We start from the raw sequence: 18,694 nt of genomic DNA on the forward strand, positions 1-18,694 counted from the left end.
ACTCCTAGAGTCCCACAAAAGATTCCCGACCCATTCCCACCCTATTCCCAACCCCATTCCCAATCCATTCCCAATCCATTCCAACCCCATTCCCAATCCATTCCCATTCCCCATTCCAACCCCATTCCCATTCCCATTCCCAACCCCATTCCCACCTCCATTCCCATCCCCATTCCAACCCCATTCCAATCCCATTCCCATTCCCATTCCCATTCCAACCCATTCCAACCCCATTCCCAACTGCATTCCCATTCCCAACCCCATTCCCACCCCATTCCCAATCCCATTCCAACCCCATTCCCACCCCATTCCAACCCATTCCAACCCATTCCCAATCCATTCCAACCCCATTCCCAATCCATTCCAACCCCATTTCCCCACCCATTCCCACCCCATTCCCACCCCATCATTCCCCATTCCAACCCCATTCCAACCCCATTCCCAACCCATTCCCAACCCCATTCCAACCCCATTCCCAACCCTATTCCCAACCCCATTCCCACCCCATTCCAACCCCATTCACCATTCCCGACCCCATTCCCACCCTATTCCCAACCCCATTCCCACCTCATTTCCAATCCATTCCGAACCCCATTCCCATTCCCATTCCCCATTCCAACCCCATTCCCAACCCCATTCCCAACCCCATTCCCATTCCCAACCCCATTCCTGTCCCAGAATGAAGGACAAATTCAGGATAAGGGAACATTCCAAGAGTCCTATTGGCTTCCCCAGTTTTTATTGGGAAAAGGGGAATTTTGGGGCCACAGGAGCCCCTCAGGCACTTCCCGGAGAAAGGGACAGGGACGTTCCCGGGATTCAGCTGCCATCAGGATCTGCAGGGAAACACGGGAAAATCCCAGAAAATTCCATGGAAAAGGAGCAAAACACCAAACCCTGCTCCAAATCCCAGAAAATTCCGTGGGAAAAGAGTGAAAAAACCAACCCCAAATGGCCAAATCCCAGAAAATGCCATGGAAAAGGAACAAAACCCCAATTCCCACCCCAAATCCTGGGAGAGTCCATTAAAAAGTAACAAAACTCCAACCCCAAATGGCCCCAAATCCCGGAAAATTCCATGGAAAAGGAACAAAACCCCAATTCCCACCCCAAATCGCAAATATTTTTTGCCCTTCACCACAAAAAATGGGCTGGAAAGGCAGGGAAATAAAGGGAAAGAAGTGGGGGAAAAAGGAGAAAAAGCAGGAAAAAAGGATAAAAAGCAGAGAAAAAGGGGGAAAAGAGGGAAAAAAGAGGGAAAAAAATCAAGGAAAAAAAGCTGAAAAAAGTGGATAAAAGGGGGAAAAGCAGAAAAAAGGGGGAAAGCTGAATAAAAAGGGGGAAAAGTGGGAAAAAGTGGAAAAAAGCAGAAAAAAGGGAAAAAGGGGAAAAAATGGGAAAAGGCAGAAAAAAGAGAAAAAGGTGGAAAAAAGGGGGGAATGGGAAAAAGGAAAAAATGGGAAAAAAGGAAAAAATGGGAAAAAAGCAGGGAAAAAAGAAAAAAACTGGAAAACTGGGGAAAAAGTGGGGGAAAGGTGAAAAAAGAAGGAAAAAAGGGGGGAAAAGTGGAAAAAGGGAATAAAGTGGAAAAAAGGGAGGAAAGTGGGGAAAAAAGGGAAAAAATGGGAAAAAAAGGGGGGAAAATCAGGAAAAAGGAGCCCCAGAGTGGTGGTTTTATGGGATGGGCAAGGGAGGGTGGGAAAGTGGGGATGGGGATGGGAAAATAGGGAATGGGGATGGGAAGGGGAAAGGGAAAATAGGGAATTGGAAAATAGGGAATGGGGATGGGAATGGGGAATAGGAATGGGATTGGGGATGGGAATGGGAATGGGAATGGGGATGGGAATAGGAATAGGAATAGGAACGGGATTGGGGATGGGAATAGGGATGGGAATGGGAAAATAGGGAATGGGAATGAATGGGAATAGGGAAGGGAATGAATGGAAATGGGGATGGGAAAATAGGGACTGGGAATGGGGAATGAATGGGAATGGGATTGGGAATGGGATTGGGAATGGGAATGGGAATGGGAATGGGAATGGAAATGGGAATGGGAGTGGGAATGGAAATGGGAATGGGAATGGGAATGGGAATGAATGGGAATGGGAAAATAAGGAATGGGGATGGGAATAGGAATAGAAATAGGAATGGGATTGGGGATGGGAATGGGGATGGGAATGGGAAAATAGGGAATGGGAATGGGGAATGAATGGGAATGGGATTGGGATTGGGAATGGGAATGGGAATGGGAATGGGAATGAAGGGAATGGGAATGGGGATGGGAATGAAGGGAATGGGAATGGGGATGGGAATGAAGGGAATGGGAATGGGGATGGGAATGAAGGGAATGGGAATGGGGATGGGGATGGGAATGGGAAAATAAGGAATGGGGATGGGAATGGGAATTTGGAAACTCCCTGCGCTGTGCTGCCGAGGAGAAGTGCCTGGCCAGGTGTGTGTGTTGATGGGAATGGGATTGGGAATGGGATTGGGAATGGGATTGGGAATGGGGAGAGAGGGAATGGGATGGGGATGTGGGGATAAAGGGGAAAATGGGATGAGGGAAGGGGAAAGGGAATGGGGAGAGGGGAAGGGGAAATTAAATGGAAAAGGGAAAGGGAATGGAAAGAGGGAAAGGAAAGTGGGAATGGGAATGGGAATGGGAATGGGGATGGGGATGGGAAAATAGGGAATGGGGATGGGAAAGAGTGGGAATGGGATTGGGAATGGGGATGAATGGGAATGAATGGGATTGGGGTTTGGGATGGGAATGGGGATGAATGGGATTGGGAATGGGAATGGGGATGGGAATGAATGGGAATGGGATTGGGTTTTGGGATGGGATTGGGATTTGGGATGGGGTTGGGGTTTGGGATGGGACTGGGATTTGGGATGGGATTTGGGATGGGATTCCTGGATCCCTACTGGGCGATGCGGCAGTTGGAGGCAGAGACGAAGCGCCCTGTGTAGTGGATGTGGCAGCGAACGACGTTGTTGGTGAAATCCGATTCCAGAACCAGATATTTGGGATTCACCTGCACCTGGGAATGTGGGAAACGGGAAAAGTCAGCCCGGGAATTAGCAGGGGGGAAAAAAACGGGGAAAATCGGGGTGGGAATGAGCTGGGAAGAGCAGGGGAGGGAAAAAATCCCAAAAATAAATGGGGAAAATCAGGGGAAAAAATCCCAAAAATAAATGGGGAAAATCAGGGGAAAAAAATCCCAAAGCAAAAGGGAAAAGGCACAGGGGGGAAAAAATCCTAAATACAATCAGGAGGAAAATCCCCCAAAAGAAACAGGGAAAATCAGGGGAAAAAAATCCCAAAATCAAGAGGGAAATGGGAAAGTCAGAGAAAAAAATCCCAAAATCAACAGGGAAAAGGAAAGGGGAAAAAAACCACCCAAAAGAAACAGGGAAAATCTAGGGAAGGAAAACCCCAAAAGAAACAGGGAAAATCAGAGAAAAAATCCCAAAAATCAACAGGGAAAAGGAAAAGTGGGAGGAAAACAATCTCAAAAATAAACAGGGAAAAGAGGAAATCAGGGGAAAAATTCCAAAATCAGCAGGGAAGAGGAAAGGGGGGAAAAAAATCCCAAAAAATAAATGGGGGAAAGGGTAGGCAAAGAAAATCCCCCAAAAATTAATCGGGAAAAGGGGAAAACAGGGGTGGGGAAAAAACCCACAAAAATAAACCGGGGAAAGGGAAAGGAAAAAATCCCCAAAATTAACAGGGAAAATTAGGGAAAAAAACCCAAAAATAAACAGGGAAAATTAGGGAAAAACCCCAAATTAACAGGGAAAATCAGGAAAATCCCCAAAATTAAACAGGGAAAAAAACCCAAATTAACAGGGAAAATTAGGGAAAATCCCCAAAAATTAACAGGGAAAATTGGGGAAAAAACCCAAATTAACAGGGAAAATTAGGGAAATCCCCAAAATTAAGAGGGAAAAGAGAAAATCAGGAAAAACATGAAAAAACAGGAAATAAAACCTCAAACCTAACCAGGGAAAAGGGAAAAAGTGTCCCCAAGTGTCCCCAGGTGTCGCTGAGTGTCCCCAAGTGTCCCCAAGTGTCCCCAGCTGTCCCCAGCTGTCCCCAAATGTCCCCAAGTGTCCCCAATGTCCCCAGCTGTCCCCAGTGTCCCCAATGTCCCCAAGTGTCCCCAGGTGTCCCTAAGTGTCCCCAATGTCCCCAATGTCCCCAGCTGTCCCCAATGTCCCCAATGTCCCCAAGTGTCCCCAGCTGTCCCAGCTGTCCCCAGGTGTCCCCAGGTGTCCCCGAATGTCCCCAAGTGTCCCCAGGTGTCCCCAATGTCCCCAGCTGTCCCCAGCTGTCCCCAGCTGTCCCTAGGTGTCCCAGGTGTCCCCAGGTGTCCCCAAGGTGTCGTCAGGTGTCCCCAGGTGTCCCCGAGTGCCCCCAGCTGTCCCCAGCTGTCCCCAATGTCCCCAGCTGTCCCCAGCAGTCCCAGCTGTCCCCAGGTCACCTTGAGGATGTAGTTGCCGGGCGGCACGTCGGTGATGTCGATCCACTGGCAGTCGATGTCAGCGTTGTAAGTGTCATAGCAGCCCGGGCTGAGCCCCTGCGGGTAACATGGGGAAATTGGGATTAAAATGGGGAAATTGGGATTAAAATGGGATAAAAATGGGAAAAAGTGGGAAAAATGGGATAAAAATGGGGAAAATGGGATAAAATGGGAGCGAAAAGGGAAAAAAATGGGATAAAATGGGGGGAAAAGGGATAAAAATGGGGAAAATGGAATCAAAATGGTGGAAAGGGGGGAAAAACAGGATAAAAAGAGGGGGCAAATGGGGGAAAATGGGGGGAAATGGGATAAAAATGGAGGAAAAGGGATAAAAATGGGGCAAATGGAGAAAATTGGAAAAATGGCGATTTTGGGGAAAATGGGGAAATGGGAAAAAATGGGGAAATGGGATGAAATGGGGAAATGTGGATGAAAATGGGGAAAATGGGATGAAAATGGGGAAAATGGGATGAAAATGGGGAAAATGGGAAAAAGGGGGAAAAGGGGGACATTGGGGGAAAATGGGGGAAAAAAGTGGGGAAAATGGGATAAAAATGGGGAGAAAATTAAAAAAATGGAGGAAATTGGGGAAAATGGGGAAATGAGATAAATGGGGAAAATTATATTAAATGGGAAAATGAGGGAAAAGGGGGAAAATGGGATAAAGATGGGGGAAACTGGGGGGAAAATGGGATTAAAACGGGGGAAAATGGGGGAAAAAGAAGTGAGGAAAATGGGATAAAATGGGGGAAAGGGGGGGGAATGGGATAAAAAGAGGGAAAATGGGAAAAAAATGGGGGAAGTCAGGGTAAAATGGGGGGAAATGGGATAAAAATGGAGGAAAAGGGATAAAAATGGGGCAAATGGAGAAAATTGGGTAAAAATGGAGGAAATTGGGGGAAAATGGGGGAAATGGGATAAAAATGGGGAAAATTATTTTAAATGGGAAAAATGGGAGGGAAAAAGGGGGAAAATGGGGTAAAAATGGGGGAAAACTGGGGGAAAAATGGGATTAAAATGGGGGAAAATGGGGGAAAAAGAAGTGAGGAAAATGGGATAAAATGGGGGAAGGGGGGAATGGGATAAAAAGAGGGAAAATGGGAAAAAATGGGGCAAATGGGATAAAATTGCGGAAAATTGGGGAAAAATGGGGGAAATTGGGATAAAAGTGGAGAAAATGGGATAAAAGTGGGGGAAAGGGGGGAAACTGGGGAAAATGGGATAAAATGGGAAGGAAAAGGGAAAATGGGATTAAAGGCAAAATTAGGGAAAAATGGGAAAAATGGGGAAAAATGGGAAAAAATGGGAAAATTGGGGAAAAAGGGAAAAATGGGGAAAATTTGGGAAAAATTGGGGAAAATTGGGAAAATTTGGGAAAAATGGGGAAAAATGGGGAAAATGGGAAAATGGGGGAAAAATGGGGGAAATTATTTTAAATGGGGAAAATGGGAGGGAAAAGGGGGGAAAGTGGGATAAAGTTGGGGGGGAAAGGGGGAAAAATGGGATAAAAATTGGGAAAATTGGGGAAAAATGGGGAAAATGGGATAAAATGAGGGGAAATGGGAGAAAAATGAAGGGAAAAGTGAGGGAAAATGGGATAATAATGGGGGAAATGGGGAAAATGGAAGTGGGATAAAAATGGGGAAAATGGGAGGGAAAAGGGGGAAAAATGGGATAAAAATGGGGTATAAAGCAGGTAAAATGGGGAAAATGGGGGAAAGATGGGATAAAAATGGAGAAAAATTGGGGAAAAATGGGGGAAAGGAGGAAAATGGGATAAAAATGGGGCAAATGGGATAAAATGGGGGAAATTGGGGAAAAATGGAGGAAGATGGGATTAAAATGGGGAAAATGGGATAAAAATGGAGGAAAATTGGGGGAAAATGGGGAAAATGGGGGAAGTTATTTTAAATGGGAAAAATGGGAGGGAAAAAGGGAAAAACTGGAATGAAAATGGGGAAAATTGGGGAAAAATGGGGAAAAGTGAGGAAAATGGGATAAAAATGGGGCAAATGGGATAAAATGGGGGGAAATGGGGGGAAGGGGATAAAATGGGGAAAATGGGATAAAAATCGGGGAAAAAGTGGGAAAAAAGGGATAAAAATGGGATAAATGGGATAACAAGGGGGGGAAAGTGGGGAAATGGGATAAAAATGGGGAAAAGGGGGGGAAAAGGGGAAAAATGGGGTAAAACTGGGGGAAATGGGATAAAATGGGAGGGAAAAGGGGAGCAAATGAGATAAAAATGGGGGGAAAGGGATAAAAATGGGAAAAATGGGATAAAAATGGAGAAAAAGATGGATAAAATGGGGAATGGGGTAAAAGGGGGAAATTAAAATGGGGAAAAGTGGGAAAATTTGGATAAATGTGGGGAACATGATAAAAATGGGGGAAATGGGATAAAAATTGGGAAAATGGGATAAAAAGGGGGGAAATTGGGCTAAAATAGGATGAAAGTGAAAAAATGGGGGAAGTGGAAAATGGGATAAAAATGGGGAAGTTATTTTAAATGGGAAAAATGGGAGGGAAAAGGGGGAAAATGGGGAAAATTGGGGAAAAATGGGGAAAAAAGAGGGAAATGGGATAAAATGGGAGGGAAAAGGGGGGAAAATGGGATAAAATGGGGGAAATTGGGAAAAATGGGATAAAAATGGGGAAAATGGAAAAAAAACTGGGGAAAATGGGAGAAAACTGGGGAAAACGGGATAAAATGGGGGAAATTGGGGAAAAATGGGAAAAGGGGGGAAAATGGGGGAAAAAAGTGGGGAAAAATAGGATAAAAATGGGGAAAATTATATTGTATGGGAAAAAATGGGAGGGAAAAGGGGAAAAATGGGATAAAAATTGGGGGAAAATGAGGGCAAAAGTGGGGGAAATGGGATAAAAATGGGATAAATGGGATAAAAATGGGGGAAAAGTATGGAAATGGGATAAAGTGGGGAAAAGGGGAAAAATGGGTGAAAATTGGGAAAAATGTGGGGAAAAGTGAGGAAAATGGGATAAAAGAGGGAAAATGGGATAAAAATGGGAAAAATGGGAAAAAATGGGGAAATGGGATAAATGGGATAAAAATGGGGAAAATGGGATAAAAATGGGGAAAATGGGGGAAAATTGGGGAAAAATGGGATAAAAAGAGGGGAGAATGGGGAGAAAAAGTGGGGAAAATGGGGGGAAAAGGGGATGGGGGGAAGGGGAAAAAAGTGACCAAAAGGGACCAAGAGTGGCCCAAAGTGACACTCAGGTGGCTTGGGGACACTGGGCTGAGGCCCTGGGGACAAATATGGGACAAAAAGTGGAAAAAAAAGGGGCAAAAATGGATTGAAAGGGAAACAAAAAGGGAGGGAAAGGGACAGAAAAGGGACAAAAAAGGGACAAAAGGGGACAAAAAGGGACAAAAAGAGGAAAAGAAAGAGGGGGAAAGTGACCAAAAGTGACATAAACATCACTCAGGTGGCTTGGGGACACCAAGGAGCATCCCTGAGGGGACCGAAGGGGACAAAACAGGATGACAAATGGGATAAAAAGGGACAGAAGGGGACAAAAAGTGACCCAAAGGGACAAAAAGTGACAAAAAAAGGGGGAAAATAAGGACAAAAAGGGGGGAAAAGTGACAAAAGGGACCAAAAGTGGCTTGGGGGGGATGTGCCACATTGTCCCCGTGGTGTCACCTGGGTGTGGCCCGTGCAGGCCTGGCACTGCAGACGGGGACAGAAAGTGACAAGAAGTGACCCAAAAGCGACAAAAAAGTGACCAAAAAGTGACAAAAACGGACCCAAAGTGCTTTGGGGACAGCAGGGTGTCACCCATTGTCACCTGGGTGTAGGCACAGCACTACAAACGGGGACAGAAGGGACGCGGGGGTGGCCCGGGGAGGTGTCCCCTGCTGTCCCCTGTTGTCCCCAGCTGTCACCTGGGTGTGGGCGGTGCAGGCGTAGCGCTTGAGGTGGCCAAAGTCACACGTGGTGTCCTCCAGGCAGAAGCTGGCCTTGTGTCCCTCGGCCACCCGCCGGCCCGAGGTGACATCCAGCAGGTCGTAGTGGCTGAACTCTGCCATGCTGTGGTAGTGCCTGGGGACATTGGGGACATTGGGGACATTGGGGACATTGGGGACATTGGGGACATTGGGGACAGCTGGGGACATTGGGGACATTGGGGACATTGGGGACAGCTGGGGACAGCTGGGGACATTGGGGACACTGGGGACATTGGGGACAGCTGGGGACATTGGGGACATTGGGGACACTGGGGACAGCTGGGGACAGCTGGGGACATTGGGGACATTGGGGACATTGGGGACATTGGGGACAGCTGGGGACACACAGCACAGGCAGGGGACAGTCAGGGACATTTGGGGACACCAAAATGGGGACAGGCAAGGGACAATCAAGGGACATGTGCGGGACACTGAGGGACAGCAAAATGGGGACAGTCGGGGGACAATCAGGGACAGTTGGGGACAATCGGGGGATAATCAAGGGATGATCACGGGACAGTCAGGGCACACCGAGGGGACAGTTGGGGACATGTGGGGGGCAGGCAGGGGACCGGCAGGGGCACCCAGGGGACATCCAGGGGACAAGGAGAGTGACATCGGAATGGGGACAACTGGGGGACAGTCGGGGACACTGAAATGGGGACAGGCAAGGGACAATCAGGGGACAATCAAGGGGACAATCAGGGACACGTTTGGGACACACAGCGGGACAGGCAGGTGACAGCAAAATGGGGACAATCAGGGACAACCAGGGGACACCAAGGGGACACTCGGGGACAATCAGGGGGACATTAAGGGGACATTCAGGGGGACAATCGACAATTGGGGACAATCAGGGGACGGTCAAGGGACAATCGAGGGGACATCAAAAAGGGTATGAGGAGCGCGGTGGCTTTGGGGACAAAGAGCTGAAGGAAGGTGACACCAACCCCACCAAGGCCTCAAAGCAGTGTCACCAAAAGGGGGAACTGCCACCAAAATGCCACCAAAAGGCCGCTGAAAGCCCTTGAAGGTGTCCCCAGGGGGTGGATTGGTGACAGGGACAGGCAGGGACACTCCCTGGTGGCAGCTGTGCCACTGCCACCAGCGCGGTGGCTTTGGGGACAAGGAGGAGAAGGAAGACCTGTCCCTATTGAGATCCCAAAGCAAAGCCAGAAACAGGGGAAACGTCACTCAAACGTCACTCAAACGTCACTCAAACGTCACTCAAACGTCACTCAAATGTCACTCAAATGCCACTCAAAGCCCTTGAAGGTGCCACTGGGGGTTGGGGCCAGTCGGGGACACTCCCTGGTGGCAGCTGTGCCAGCGTGGTGGCCTTGGGGACAAAGCGATGAAGCAAGGTGACACCAACATCCCAATGACCTCAAAGCCACAAAGGCCAAGAAGCAAAGCCAGAAATGCAGGGAACGCCACCACAATGTCACTCAAATGCCACTAGAAGCCCCCTGAAGGTGCCACCGGAGGCTGGTGACAGGCAGGACGCTCACTGGTGGCAGCTGTGCCATCTTGGTGGCCTTGGGGACAAAGCGATGGAGCAAGGTGACACCAACATCCCAATGGCCTCAAAGCCACGAAAGTCACAAAGCAAAGCAAGAAACAGGAGAAATGCCACTCAAATGCCACCCAAATGCCACTGGAAGCCCTCGGAGGTGCCCCTGGGGGTTGGGGACAGGCGGGACGCTCACTGGTGGCAGCTGTGCCACTGCCAGCTGTGGCGGGGCTGGCTGGGCAGGAAGTCGGCGCTGCCCTGGTTCTTGACGCGCTGCGGGAAGCGCAGCAGCACCCGCACGTCGTAGTCGGTGGCCTCGGCCGCGTACGCCGTGCTGGGGACAGGGGACAGTCAGCGGGTGGCACCGGTGGTGGCACAGTGCCATCAGCCCCTGGCAGGGCAGTGACTTTGCCAGAGGGAATTCCCACAGGGAAAAGGGAGGGATTGGAAAGGGGAACCTGCTGGGCTTGGCTGGGCTCTTCCTGCTGCGTTTGCCACTGCCATTCCCATTCCCATTCATTCCCAATCCCAATCCCAATCCCAATCCCATTCCCATTCCCATCCCCATCCCCATTCCCATTCATTCCCCATTCCCATCCCCATTCCCATTCCCACTCACTCCCATTCCCATTCATTCCCAATCCCAATCCCATCCCCATTCCTATCCCCATTCCATCCCCATCCCCATTCCCATTCCCATTCCCATTCCCATTCCCATTCATTCCCATTCCCACTTTCCTTCCTCTCTTTCCATTCCCTTTCCCTTTCCCATTTAATTTCCCCATTCCCCTCTCCCCATTCCCTTTCCCCTTCCCTCATCCCATTTTCCCCTTTATCCCCACATCCCCATCCCATTCCCTCTCTCCCCATTCCCATCCCCATTCCCATCCCCTATCCCATTCCCAGCCCTGCACACACCTGGCCAGGCACTTCTCCTCGGCGGCACAGCGCAGGGAGTACAGGTGAGCTCTCTGCACGTACGTGGAGGCCTGCACGTAATTGGGGTCTGGGACCAGATCCGGGAGACCTGCGGGGTGGGGACAAGGACATCCCATGGGGACACAGAGCCTGCAGGCCTGGATGTAATTGGGGTCTGGGACCAGATCCGGGAGACCTGCGGGGTTCATTGGGGACACCATTGGGGACAGGGGTCCTACAGGCCTGCATGTAATTGGGATCTGGGACCATATCTGGGAGACCTGCGGGGTTGATTGGGGACACCATTGGGGTCAGGGATTGGGGACAGGGATTGGAGACAGGGATCCTGCAGGCCTGCACGTAATTGGGGTCAGGGACCAGATCTGGGAGACCTGTGGGGTTGAGTGGGGACACCACTGGGGACACCCACTGGGGACAGGGACTGGGGTCTGCAACCAGTTCCAGGAGACCTGTGGGGTTGATTGGGGACACCATTGGGGACACCCACTGGGGACAGGGATCCTGCAGGCCTGGACGTAATTGGGGTCTGGGACCAGATCCGGGAGACCTGCGGGACTGGGGACAGGGATTGGGGACACCCACTGGGGACAGGGATTGGGGACATGGCTCCTGCAGGCCTGGACACATATGGGATTTGGGACTGAGCACAGGGACATCCTGTGGGGACAGGGACATGCCACAGAGACATGGCTCCTGCAGGCCTGGACACAGCTGGGATCCAGGATCAGATCTGGGAAACCTGTGGGAATGTGGGGACAGCCCTGAGCGTGGGGACATCCCCTGGGGACAGGGACTGGGGACACAGGATCTGGGACTGAGCACAGGGACATCCCTGGGGACAGGGATTGGGGTCACCAGAACATCCCCTGGGGACAGGATTTGGTGTCACCGGCTCCAGGACACCCCTGGGGACACCATTTGGTGTCGCAGCTCCTCCTCCCCGCGCCGCTCGGGACAGTTCCGCCCCCGCCAGGTTTTCCCAATTTCCCGCTGGAAATTCCTCCTTCCCTCCCTTCCCTCCCTTCCCTCCTCTCCTCCCGCCCGGCTCGCCTGGCAAATCCCAACTCCTCCCTTTGCCGGCAGCGACTCCCCACTCCCGGCCAGGCTTTGGGGTCACCGGGAGAGGAAAATCCCAATTTCCTGCCCTATTCCCTGTTTTCCACCCCAAAACCGGGGGGGAGGAGGGGTTATTCCTGAGTTATCCCTCCTCTCCCTAAATTCCAGAGGGTTCCCTGGGTTTGGAGGGACAGGGACAGACAGAGGGACAGGGGGACAGGCGGGCCAGCGCCGTTATCCCTAGTTTATGGGGCTGGAATTCCCAGGCAATCCAGAACACTCAATTCCCGCAGCCTTCCCACTTCCCGAGTTTTCCCTGGCTAGATTTACAGGGAATCGAGCTGATCCAGGGGGATTCAGGACACCCACTGCCCGAGTTTTCCCTGCATAGATTTAAAGAGGATCAAGCCCGTCCCATGAAATCCTCCCTCGCACAGCTCCCTTCCCAAAGGCTCCTCCTGCAGCCCGGGAATTGTCCTGGAATGGCCTCTCGGCAAGGATCGGGATGGGGGATGCTGCCCGTGCCTCAGTTTCCCTTCCCCACGGGACCAGCCTGACCCGTTTCCATTCCTATCCTTATCCCTGTCCTCATCCCAATCCCATCCCATTGCCACCCCATTCCCATTCCCTATTCCCATTCCCCATTCCCATCCCATCCCAAAATTCCATCCCAATCCCATCCCCATTCCCATTCCCATTCCACCCCATTCCCATCCCATCCCATCCCATCCCCATTCCCATCCCCATTCCCATTCCCATTCCCTATTCCCATTCCCCATTCCCATCCCATCCCAATCCCATCTCCATCTCAATCCCATTCCTTTCCCATTCCCATTCCCATTCCCCATTCCCATTCCCCATTCCCATTCCCCATTCCCATTCCCCATTCCCATCCCATCCCAAAATTCCATCCCAATCCCATCTCCATCCCATTCCCATTCCCATTCCCATTCCCATCCCCATCCCCATCCCCATCCCCATTCCCATTCCCATTCTCCATTCCATTCCCAGAATTCCCATGCCATCCTATCCCGTTCCCACCCCATTCCCATTCCATCCCATCCAATCCCATCCCAAAATTCCCTCCCAATCCCATTCCCCATTCCCCATTCCCATTCCCCATCCCATTCCCAGAATTCCCACCCCATTCCCACCCCCAGGATCCCCACTGCCCCCATCCCCATTTCCCAGCCCGACTCCCTATTTTCCCCACTTTTCCCGTTTTTCCCTGGAAAGGAGAACAATGCCTCCTTGTTTCCCGCCTTCCCCGGAGGGATCACGTCACTCCTTTGGAGCTCATTTCCTGCCCCATTCCCTGCTCATCGCCGCTGATGTAATTCCCGCCGGGACCCCAAAAAAACCGGGACAGCTCGGAAAAGCTTCTCCCCCCTTCCCTCCGAAAATCCCCAACCAAAAAATCCCTAACAACAGCGATCAGGAATGAAGAGCCCCATGGAAAACAACCCCGCGCCAGCCGAGGCAATGTTTTTCCATCCCTTATAAACTTTTTCCCTCCCCGCTGCTGTTTTTAAGGAATTCTTGGAAGCTCCGGAGCGAAATCCGACTCCGGGAGCAGCGGGAGTTTTATGGGACTTGGATTTTCTGGATGTTGCCCCGGGATGGCCCCGTTGTTTCTGTAGGGTCACACCGCATCCGCAGCTCTGGGGATCCCGGGAATTGTCCCCACGGCACCCCGAGCGTCCCCAGCCCACCCCAGATTCCAGGGGGATTCCTGCTTCCCGAAAATCCAGCATCCCACAGCCCCTGGATCGGGATGATCCCAGCGGGAAAAGGTTCTGATTTCCCACCCGGCCCTTCGGCCACCCCGGGAGCTGCCGGAGGGGATTTCCATCCGTTCCCGGGGAAAATCAGGATAACAAATCCCTGTTTGTGCAGGTGTGCGGGTGAGCGGGAAAATCCCGGCTTTTCCACAGGGAGCTGCTCCCTGCTGGGCAGGGAAATGGGAATGGTGGGGCTGGGAGCGGTGGGAATGGGATGTGGGACCCTGGCATTCCTGAATCCCAATTCATCCCATCCCAATCCATCTCATCCCGTTATCCCATCCCATTATCCCATCCCATTATCCCATCCCATCCCATTCCTGAATCCCATTATCCCATCCCATTATCCCATCCCATCATCCCATCCCATCCCATCCATCCCATCCCATTATCCCATCCCATTATCCCATCTCATCCCATCCCATCCCATTCCTGAATCCCATTATCCCATCCCATCCCATCATCCCATCCCAATCCCATCCCATCCCAATCCCATTATCCCATCCCATTATCCCATCCCATTATCCCATCCCATTATCCCATCCCATTATCCCATCCCATCCCATCCCATCCCATCCCATTATCACATCCCAATCCCATTATCCCATCCCATCATCCTCATCCCAATCCCTATCCCCATTCCCCACAGATCCCTGGGATTCCCAGGAGCCAGCTGAACCCCCAGGATCATCCCAATCCCAATCCCAAACCCAGCAAAGGGAGACTTTCCCAGGAATCCCAACCTCTCCCAGCCCATCCAGGAGTGACACCCCACACCCCGACTCCGGTTCAGTGGGACCCGAATTCCCATCACCCCACAGAATTCCCAAAATGCTATTTCCTTCCAAAACCAACCCTAGGGGACCCAACCCATGGGGTCAAGGAGAAAATCCCTCCTGGAGATGGGATCGGGGTTGGGATTGGGATAGGGGAAACCCCTGGAGATGGGATGGGATCGGGATTGGGGTGGGAATTGGGGTGAGGAACCCCTGGAGATGGGATCTGGGTTGGGACTGGGATGAGGAATTCCTGGAGATGGGATCGGAATTGGGATTGGGATTGGGATGAGGAACCCCTGGAGATGGGATTGGGGTTGGGATTGGGATGAAGACCTCCTGGAGATGGGATTGGGGTGGAGAAGGCCCTGGAAATGGGATCTGGGTGGGGAACCCCTGGAGATGGGATCGGAATTGGGATTGGGATGGGGGAAGCCCCTGGAGATGGGATTGGGGTGGAGAAGGCCCTGGAAATGGGATCAGGGTGGGACTGGGATGAGAAACCCCTGGAGATAGAATTGGGGTGGAGAAGGCCCTGGAGATGGTATTAGGGTCGGGACTGGGATGAGAGAACCCCTGGAGATGAGATCAGGGTTGGGATCTGGGTCAGTTAACCCTTTGGGATCCGGATCCCCCTGCCCTCTCCCACCTCCGGCTCAGACCCCAAATCTTTCCCAACCCCTTTTCCCAGATTTCCCGGCAGCCAGGAGCAGCAGGGACCCCAAACCCACCCCCATTGCCCCCGAAAGCCCCAGAATTCCCGGATCCGGCCGGCGGGATCGGATTCCTTCATTAACCCCCAGCCGGGGCCGGGAATGCCGAGCATTCCTGCTGATCCCGCCGCGATTAGGAGGCGCCCGAGGAGCTCGGGGCTCCTAATTCATAATTAATAATCCGCAATTAACGCCCCATCCGGCTTTGGGAAGGATTTGCTCCAATTAAGTCCCGACGGTGGCCCTGGGAGGTGACAACATTCCCAAAACCCCGCTGGTGACCCCTGGAGAGGCCATTCCCGGGATTTCACAGCCATTCCCTTCGAACTGATCCAGGGAAAACTCGGGAATTGGGTGTCCAGAATTCCCTGGGATGATCTCTATCCCCTTTATCCAGTAAAAACTTCAGGAATTGGGTGTCCCGAATTCCCTGGGATGAGCTCAATTGTCTTTAAATGGATCCAGGCAAAAACCGGGAAGGGGGAGAGCTCCGGGAATTGGGTGTCCCGAAATCCCTGGCAGAGCCACCTTCGGCTTCCAGGGATCCTGGAAGGACACGGCAGGAATTTGGCAGGATTTTGGCAGGATTTTGGCAGGAATTTGGCAGGAATTTTCCCCGCTTCCCGCGGCCGCTGCGGGTCATCCGCGGGGCAGCTGCGGAGCCTGGGGAATGCGTCCCTCATCCCTGAAACTCTCCCTCATCCCATTCCCGGTTTTTCCTCTCCCTAAAATCCCCATTCCCGAGTTTTTTCTGGGATCGCTCCCGCCCTGCCCGTGTTTATTGCCTCGCCCGGCCCGGGCAGGGCTGGGATCAGCCCTTCCCACCGAATCCTCCGGGATGGGCTTTTCCCAGAAAGCAGGGATGGGGCCGAGGGGGTCACGGGGTCGGGCTGGGCTGGGATTCCTGAGGGATGGGCCGGGAATGGGAATGGATCCCGCGGGCTCCTCACGCCCTCCGGCACGGAGAGAAACCCCTTGGAAAAGCTCGGGGAAATCCATGGGATTTCATCGGGATTGGGGTCAGGGGGGTGGGGAAGGAATGACCTCAGTCCCTGGGGTGGCTGGAATGGGGGAGTGAGGATCCGTCTGGGAATGGAGCTGGGATCCAGCCCTGTCCCACCCCGCTGTGATCCCAAACACCCCATGGATCCAGCCCTGCCCCATCCCAAACACCCCATGGATCCAGCCCTGCCCCATCCCTCTGTGATCCTAAACACCCCATGGATCCAGCCCTGCCCCATCCCGCTGTGATCCCAAACACCCCATGGATCCAGCCCTGCCCCATCCCTCTGTGATCCCAAACACCCCATGGATCCAGCCCTGCCCCATCCCGCTGTGATCCCAAACACCCCATGGATCCAGCCCTGTCCCATCACTCTGTGATCCCAAACACCCCATGGATCCAGCCCTGCCCCATCCTGCTGTGATCCCAAACACCCCATGGATAACGGGATCAGCTTGGATCCAGCCCTGCCCCATTCTGATTTGATCCCAATCCATGGACACCCCATGGATCCAGCCCTGCCCCATCCTGATTTGATCCCAATCCATGGGATAGGGACACCCCATGGATGTGGGATCACCGGGATCAAGCCCTGTCCCATTCCACAATTATGGGGTGAGCAGGGACAGACCCCAGGGATTGCCTGGGACATAGCATAGCCCCATCCCACAAGTTTGGGATGATCCAGGACACAGCACAGTCCCGTCCCACAAGTTTGGGATTCCCTGGGACACAGCACAGTCCCACCCCAATCGCAGCCCCCAAACCAGGCCGTGCTCCTTCCCCCACTTCCCACCTCACCCGTCATTCCCAAAATCCACAGGGATGACATCCCTGGGGCACGGTGGCTCCGGACACGGATCCAGAGGGAATCCCGGGAATGCCGGGACTGGGAACACCCCAAACCCCAAAACCCAGACCCTACACTCACCCCAGGGAATGCCGGGACTGGGAACACCCCAAACTCCAAACCCCAGCCCCACACTCACCCCGTGCCCCGTGGCTGGGCCGGTAGACACTCCCCACGCTGAGGCGGCCTTGGCTGTCGGGCACTGCCTGGGCGATCTCGGGGCTCCGGCCGGGAACGAACCCCTCGGCACTGGGGTTGCCGTTGGGATTGGGGATCCCATAGGGCGGCTGGGGCATCCCGTAGGGCGGCTGGGGCATGCCGTAGGGCGGCTGGGGCATGCCGTAGGGCGGCTGCTGCTCGTAGGGCGGGAGCTGCGCCCCGAAGCCCACGCCGAGCTGGAGGTTTTCCATGGATTCCAGCCCGGCCTGGGGCTCGGGGTCGCCCTGGGGCGGCGCGGCGGCGTTCTCGTGGTACAGGCTGTGCGAGTAGCGGCGGTCCAGCCCGTCGAACGGCGCGGCTCCGTAGGGACTGCGCTCCTCGGGCTGCAACGGGAACGCCACCCCCGCGCCGGCCACCGCCGAGCCGCGGGAGCCCTCGTAGGGGACACCGTGCGGCGCCACCCCCGCGCCCGCGAACGCGAACGAGGACACCGCCACCCCCGGCGCCGTGGCGGCCGAGTTGGGCGACTGTCGCCGCTGTCCCCCCGCCGCCACCGCCACCCCCGCTTGTCGCCGCTGTCCCCCCGTCACCGCGGGCTGCCGCCGCTGTCCCCCCGCCGGCTGTCGCCGCTGTCCCGCCGCGGCCGCGCCGTCGCCGAGCGGGCCGTCCCGCCAGTCGGGCGGCACCTGGCCGAAGCCGAAGGGATGTCGCGCCTGTCCCCGCACGGTCCCCGCGGCGGCGGCGGCTCCGGTGCCCGCCAGCCACAGGCGGCTGCCCGCGGGCCTCTCCTGCCCCGGCGGCACGAACTCGGCGCCGCTGTTGAGGAGGCTGTAGAGGCGCCCGTTGTTCTCCCACTGGATCAGCTGCCGCCAGGGCTCCTGCGCCGCCGCCAGCACGGCCAGCCCGGCCCAGAGCGCCCAGCGCGGCCACAGCGCCCGAGGGGACATCGCTGCCGCCGCGCTGCCGGGGCTCCTCCCGGCCGCTGCCGGGCCCGAACCGAGCCTGGAGCGCCGCAGCTGCGGTGCCGCTAGTCCGCCTCCTTCCCCTTTTTTCCCTTCTCTTCCTCCTCCTTTTCCTCCTTCTTTTCCTTCTCTTCCTCCTTCTTCTCCTCTTTTTCCTCTTTTCCCTCCTGTTCCTCCTTTTCCTCCTCCTCCTTCTCCTTCTCCTCCTCCTCCTCCTTCTTTTCCTCCTCCTCTTTCTCTTTTTCCTCCCTCTCCTCCTCCCCCTTCTCCTCCTCCTCCTTTTCCTCCTTTTCCTCCTCCTCCTCCTCCTCTTTTTCCTTCTTCTCCTCCTCCCTTTTCTCCTCCTCCTCCTGTTCCTCCTCTTCCTCCTCGTCCTTTGCCTCCTTTTCCTCCTCCTCCTCCTCCTCCTTCCCCTTTTCCTCCTGTTCCTTCTTTTCCTTTTCCTT

The 18,694-nt window shown here is 53.7% G+C and overlaps 1 protein-coding gene across 2 annotated transcripts; it reads right to left on the reverse strand.

Annotated features, from left to right (window-relative positions):
* Positions 1–722: 722 nt before the first annotated feature.
* Positions 723–18,278, reverse strand: LOC146420503 (lysyl oxidase homolog 1-like). Of its 2 annotated transcripts, XM_085048198.1 has the most exons (7): positions 17,267–18,278; positions 10,928–11,036; positions 10,206–10,343; positions 8,434–8,590; positions 4,485–4,580; positions 2,926–3,041; positions 723–836 (listed from the first exon to the last, which is right to left on the reverse strand). In XM_085048198.1, exons 1-7 carry the CDS (start codon positions 18,231–18,233, stop codon positions 830–832), a joined length of 1,590 nt encoding a protein of 529 aa, XP_084904324.1. In that variant the 5' UTR covers positions 18,234–18,278; the 3' UTR covers positions 723–829. The 2 variants fall into 2 exon arrangements, with proteins under 2 accessions (XP_084904324.1, XP_084904325.1); XM_085048199.1 differs by lacking the exons at positions 723–836; positions 2,926–3,041 and adding an exon at positions 11,124–11,319.
* Positions 18,279–18,694: the final 416 nt, after the last annotated feature.

Source organism: Lichenostomus cassidix, unplaced genomic scaffold (genome assembly GCF_008360975.1).
Source record: "Lichenostomus cassidix isolate B80296 unplaced genomic scaffold, HeHo_3.0 HiC_scaffold_583, whole genome shotgun sequence".
Lineage (NCBI taxonomy): Eukaryota > Metazoa > Chordata > Aves > Passeriformes > Meliphagidae > Lichenostomus > Lichenostomus cassidix.